Consider the following 6,549-nt stretch of genomic DNA (forward strand, 5'->3'; position numbering starts at 1 on the left):
GATGACATGCTTATAAATAGCAACATTGAAAGTCATCTTCCCCCAGTGGCTTCAGTGAAGCCAGGTCCACTGGCTTTGATCCTGCAAACTTATCCAGGTGAGACACTGCCCACCCCCTAAAATTTTCGAGGAACTTTTTCACTAAAATGAACTTTCTGATGTTAGCATAATAATGGTGTTTGAGCTGCTAGGATGCGTCCATCAACTGCTTAAATACTGATGGGGGGTGGGGGGTCTTCATTCCATTCCAGATAGCTCTTACCAGCAACCTTATGGGGACCGCGAATACCCTTTGGTGAAATACCTCCGCCAACCAATTTACATGGAAGTAACAGTCCTGAACAGGACTGACCCCAACATCAAACTAGTCTTAGATGACTGTTGGGCAACTACCACCATGGACCCAGCCTCTCTCCCCCAGTGGAATATTGTCGTGGATGGGTAAGGTCTTCTCTATATTCAAGGTTACCCACCTAATCAAAACAGATCAGTCAAGAGATAACAGACCCTTTTGGGTGGCAATGGAGTTCTAAGAAAGCCCTGATTTTACTCCTTGATTCTTGGTAGCTAGACCTTGTTCTACTTGGGGGCACTTGTGCTTTCCCTATAATCTTACCCTTGAAACTTAAGGAAGGGGATCATCCTCCCCAAGGAACTTTGGAGAGAATTAATCTCTATTCCTTAACCTTATTGAACATCTACCATCAGAGTCTAACATTGTGCCATGTACTTTACAGGCAGTATTCAAACCCTATAACCTCATTAGAAACATTAACCATGCCACTTTGTGAAGAAACTCTCCTTGCCCCTTAAGTAGGCCCAACCAGGCTGAAGTAGTAACTGGTGGTGCTAGGGTGTGAATACTGATATCAAAGCCCTAAACACTATAATACTCTGAAGCTGTGACTGCACTTGCACTTGTACATGGCTGTTTGTCCTTACCTTGTCTGTAGTGTCCTACCCTGGGGTCTATGGCTGGATAAGGGTTCTTTCTTGAAGTTGCTATAGTTGATTGCTAAGCCCTTAACTCCCATATACACTTCTCCTCAAGAGCCATGTGTAGTCATTGCATTACTACAACTCATTCCTTCACCTCACTCAAGGCTCGCTCAAGTGACCATAAAAATGACAATCCACCCCAATTGACTAGTTGGGTTATTCTAAATGTTTCAAAAAGTAATACAATCTCCTGAGACACTGAAATAATCCAGGAGTGCTACAAAGGCAGATACCTACATTTTATCCTGGATTATGGGCTACAGTACAAGTCTCTGAATGCCTGCAAAAAGGGAAGTAAGTCAATTCAGTTTGGGAACCTATGCCCTAATCTAACAGCATTCCCCACCCAAAATACTAGTCTATCATGTAAGATGATACAATGGCAGGGGTACTCTGCCCCTGACATAAACTGCCTCAAATTGTGCTTAGGACACAACACGCTGAGATGAGTAGAAAGAATTGAGCTAGTGCTTTCTGAAGTGCTAGATATACAACTTGTAATTCTTGATGTCTTTGGAAAGCTACCACTGAGTCTGTTCTTCTCTATGCAGACTAAGTATGGGAATAAATCTTTAGCCCTCGGTGTATTTAGTTGGTAGCTCAGTACACATGTGACTTGATGGTGATTTAATGTAGTTAAGTGTCACTGTCAGTTAATCATGATCCCATGTGCAGCAGAACAAAATACTGCCCTGGTCCCATGCCGTCCTCAAACTTGTTTGAGCCCTTCATTGCAGCTATTCCTATCTCCTGGAGGGTCATCATTTTTTAAAATAACCCTCTATTTTACCAAGCATGATCATCTTTTCCAGAGACTAGACCTCCCTGATAATGTGCACAACGCTCATGCAAAGCTTTCTACATTGACTTCTAAGTGTTCCAACTGTTCTAAATCAAATTTGTTCTAGCAGACCAGGTTAAATTTGAGATTCTCCAACACTAATTTAGAGGCATCAATTCTGCAGTCTTTATGCAGTGCCCAGCTTGCATCTGAGGTGACTGGGTCAGGCACACCGTCGTCTTCAAAGTTACATCTTTGCTTTTTAACATCTAAGCTCTCAGCAGCAGATATACCCAATGTAATATATCACTTGATCTTTCTGATTGCTGCTTAGCAGAGATAATGTTTATTGGTCCAGTTATTGAAATATCCATATTAAAGGCTGAGTTTACCGTTCATCAGTAAATACTTCAAGTCCTTTGCACTTCAGTCCAACCAGACTATTCACATGCATCTCACAGGTTAATGTGTCTTCTTCCAATATTTATGCCATGTTCTTACAGTACAGTTTCTTAGAAAAATACGACAATATTCACGAAATTGTGTTCTGCATTATAGTAAGATAAGGTAGGAAACGAAAGGAAAGGGGTACAAGTAATGTACCAAATAAAGAAAATGTAGCAATAGTCTGAACATCTACCTAGGACTAAATTTGGACAGACATTAGACTGGGTGAATATGGCTAATTATCGTCCTTGCTGTGTGCCTTCTAGCTGTGAATATAACTTGGATAACTACCAAACCACTTTCCATCATGTTCAGTCCTCAGTGATGATTCCTCATCACTATCAGAGGTTTGATGTGAAGACCTTTACCTTTGTCTCAGGGACCCAAGCATTCTCTAGCCTGGTAAGTGATTAACAAGTTATATGGGGTGGGTTGAAAGATGAATGCATTCATTCCACTTCTCTCTCCTCCCATCTTCAGGTCTACTTCCACTGCAGTGTCTTGATCTGCAACAAACTCTCTCCCGATTCCCCTCTGTGTTCTGTGACTTGCCCTGGGTCACCTAGGAAGAGGCGAGGTAAATATCAATTCTTTACACTGAGTTTTTTGGTGTTTTTTTTTACCTCTCAAAGACAATCTCATTCAGAACTGAAGACCTTAAGGGTGTAGACTAGCTAGAAGAGACCCCGGATGGCACAAATGAAGTGCTTTGTCAAGTAATTGAGAGGTTGGTAAGAACCCCAATCAGAGTCTACTTAAAACCCAAATGAACAAACCCTGGAAAACTGCTTCCCAAAGCTCACAGCTCTGAACTCCCTATGGAGGATTGTTTTACTCTTGTAACGCATGGGGTTGCCACAAGTCAGAATCTAATAGATAGCCACTGTTGATTTACCTTCCAAGATCCTGAGAGCTCACGTGGGTGAGGCAGACTAAACTGTCTAAAATGAGCAGATTTGTGATCGGTCCTAAGGGCCGGTTTCTGTTTCTACCCATGGGCTGTAACCCAGGCTCACAGACTTGGCTGAGAAATGACTATCCTTAGTCCAGGTGGCCCCCGCTTTACCCTTGTTTTGCTATTCTTACTGTGAATTTGCCTCATTCTTCCAATAAGATGAATGGTGTTTCCTGCAATAGTAGGGGGAAAAAAACCCAAAAAACTAAGAGGAGCAGCATATTCTACAGGAATACCTCTTAACATTTTTGATAATCAGATGTAAACTCACTTCTGTGTCTCCAGCCACAAGCACCACGGAAGAAAAAACATTAAGCCTCCCAGGACCCATCCTCTTGTTATCAGACAGCCCTTCACTTCTTGAAGGTAATGGATTTAAAGCCTGGACTCAAGTTTTTGGTCCTTGTATGCTAAGAGTTTAAGCTTTATGCATAGATAACCTATTCATGGTAAATTTAAACAAAGACCATGTCTCTTTCCACAAGTACTTTCTGTAAGTCTTTCCTGCTAAGTGTTTCTGGAGGAGTAAGAGACCACAGTCTACCTATTGCTGTAACTGACCTTTGTCATTGATCTTAACCATCTTTATAGATCTGTATGGACCTGCAGGCTCCTACCTCTACCTAATCTTCAGTCATGAACACCTAGATTATCTTCAGTCTTGTCGAGGGCACAATAGAATCATCCTAAAATTCCCCCTACATATAAAATCCAGGATGCATTTCTAGAAATGAGAATATTTTAGAGATATATACATTACATTTTTCTTTGATAGTGACAAACTTATCTCAAATCTGTAGATAACATTTCCCCAACTATCTTCATGCTAGTCAAATAACTTCAAGTTCTAAGTCTAAAATGAAGCTGCATTAAGTTCCTCATTCGAGATGGCATACCATAGCTGTTAACACCAGACTGTTAAACAATGAACTAGGGTCTTAAGTCCTTTCCACAATAGCTCCACCTGATTTCATATCGTCCAAAGCCAAATGGGAAATGAAACAGCAGCGAGGAGACTGAGGATGACGCCAAGGGTAAGATTATAATACCCTATTCAAAGCTTCAGGTCCTTCGAGGCCAGAACTTAACTCCCTACTCTAGAAAGCGTCCATCTGTAAGGTTCCAACAACTGCCATGTAAGCTTATCAATTAAACATAGCTTTAAGATCCCGATGTCTGCTTCCCCTCCAGATCTTGAGGGCTGGAAAGAGCACAAGACCTCCGAAGACATTGCTTCTAAAGCGGTGCTTGCTGTGGCTGCTTTAACGGGTGCTGTGGCGACTCTAAGCCTCATCCTGTATCTACGTAAGAAGAGAACCCTAACTCCTTAACTGGGTTGGAAAAAAAGTACAAGGAAATCAAATGTATTTTGCATTAAACTTCAATGGAATTTAAAGATTTTTCTCCCCGCTTATTTGAGAGTGAATGTAGTAAGGCTTCACAATCCTCTAGGCAGTTCTTTGCTGTGTAAACATAAATAAAAAGTAGCTTATAACTGAATTTCTTCCTGTCTTTAGTTTTCTGATGCCTTTCCTGTATCTAACTAACCTATTCAAAGACCTGGTGATCTTCCCATATAGATGGCCAAGATAGCTCTGTGGAACACATGGAGTCACGGGGTTGGAACTGACAAAACAGCAACAGTTTGGGGTTTTTACCTTAAAACCCCTTCTTGACGGCATTGGCACTGCCAGTGAGTCGGGCACCTAAAGGCACATTCCCTGAAATCCCTCTCACCACTCCTACAAGGGCCTGGCAGCACACTGATTAAGGTCAACTGCTAGGGGGTTGTTAGCGCCTCCCTAGGACAAGGATGAGGTCTGCTCCTATAAAGATTTTTATAGCCTCCAAACAGGCAGTGCAGCTCTGCACTATGGAGAGGGTTGTTGTGAGAATTGCTCAATGGCAAAGGGCTTTTGGGGGTTGGTTTGATTTTTGTAGTGAGTAAACATGTCTCTATTTCCCCCTGGTGGTTATGCTCCTATTTATAAGTATATCCTCCATTACCATTGAGTCGATTGCAACTCACAGCAACCCTATTACAAACTCGATGTCGATTACAACCTAAAGGTAACCCTATAGGACAGGGTAGAACTGCCCCCAGTTTCTGAAGTTGTCAATTTTGATGGGAACAGAAAGATAGACTCTTCACTTCAGAGCAGCTGGTGGGTTTAAACTGCGGACCTGAGAGCTGGCAGCCCAGTGCATCACCCTGCTATACCACCAAGGGTCCTTTCAAGATACTTGTAATGTTAAGATCACCTGGTGGCACTGTGGGTTAGGGATATTGGGCTATTAACCACAAGGTTGGCAGTTCAAACCCACCTGACATCCCGTGGGAGAAAGCTGATGCTGTCTGCTCCCATAAAGCGTGTCTTGGAAACCCATGTAGAATCTGAGTCAGAATGGACTCTGTGGCAGTGAGTCCAATTTGTTTTTTTGGGGTTTTTTGTCAGAATCAAGCCCTAATGGTGCTGTCTGGTAAGATTTGGACTAATCACAACCTTGGCAGTTCAAGCCCACCAGTCATTCCTCAGTGGCAAGATGGGTTTGTCTGCTTCTGTAAAGATTTACCCAGCCTCATAAACCCTCTATAGCAGTGGTTCTCAACCTTCTAGTGCCCCGACTCTTTCATACAGTTCCTCATGTTGTGTCCCCCAACCATAATTATTTTCGTTGCTACTTCATAACTCATTTTGTTGCTACTGATATGAATCAGGCAACCCCTGTGAAGAGTCATGACCCACAGGTGGAGAAACACTGCTCTATAGCGACACTGGGTCAGCATCAACTCACTGACAGTGAGTTTGGTTTGGGTTTTGAGGGGAGGGGGGTGCTCACCTGGACAATCCAATAAAAGCAATCAACACAGGCAGCTGAATCTCCATAAGGAATATAGCTCTAGTACCCCAGTGCAATCCTACCCACCCACTTGGAGTTTCTGGTCTCTGAGACTGTAAAATCTGTTTTGTTTTCATGAAATGCCCATGCTGCAGCCTTCCCTTCCCCCCACAAAAGCATTTTGTTAACACAGGTATTCACTAGAATGCGAAAGTAAATACAGAAGCTCATGGTTTTTTTCTTTTCCTTCCAACTCAAACATAAATGCACTAAGTGTATTTTAAGATGAATTGATGGCTGGGTAGAAAGCTAATGTGTCATGGCAAAGTGAAATGTAATGGAGGAATCTAGGAAGTGAGTGTGTGGGTATTCACATTTAATGTTTTCACCTGTTTGGTCATTTTTTTATGTGACACAATTCCTAGCTCAGTGATCTTACAAGAAGTATGTTTTTATTAGAAAAACAAAGTTTTCTTGTTCAAAGTTTATCTTACAATAATGAGAAATAAATGGAGTCCTCAGCAAT

The 6,549-nt window shown here is 42.1% G+C and overlaps 1 protein-coding gene across 1 annotated transcript in view; it reads left to right on the top strand.

Moving 5' to 3' along the window:
• The window catches only part of ZP2 (zona pellucida glycoprotein 2), a 13,999-nt gene extending 9,317 nt beyond the window's left edge, over positions 1 to 4,682 (top strand). Inside the window, exons 12-17 of the mRNA XM_013005472.2 lie at positions 1 to 97; positions 252 to 441; positions 2,494 to 2,629; positions 2,708 to 2,804; positions 3,468 to 3,548; positions 4,374 to 4,682. Coding sequence (XP_012860926.1) covers positions 1 to 97; positions 252 to 441; positions 2,494 to 2,629; positions 2,708 to 2,804; positions 3,468 to 3,548; positions 4,374 to 4,513 — 741 coding nt within the window. The 3' untranslated portion in view covers positions 4,514 to 4,682. The remainder of the gene's footprint in view (positions 98 to 251; positions 442 to 2,493; positions 2,630 to 2,707; positions 2,805 to 3,467; positions 3,549 to 4,373) is intronic.
• The last annotated feature ends 1,867 nt before the right edge of the window (positions 4,683 to 6,549 follow it).

The sequence above is a fragment of the Echinops telfairi genome, unplaced genomic scaffold (genome assembly GCF_000313985.2).
Source record: "Echinops telfairi isolate 266 unplaced genomic scaffold, ASM31398v2 ScPeMD7_5;HRSCAF=22, whole genome shotgun sequence".
Lineage (NCBI taxonomy): Eukaryota > Metazoa > Chordata > Mammalia > Afrosoricida > Tenrecidae > Echinops > Echinops telfairi.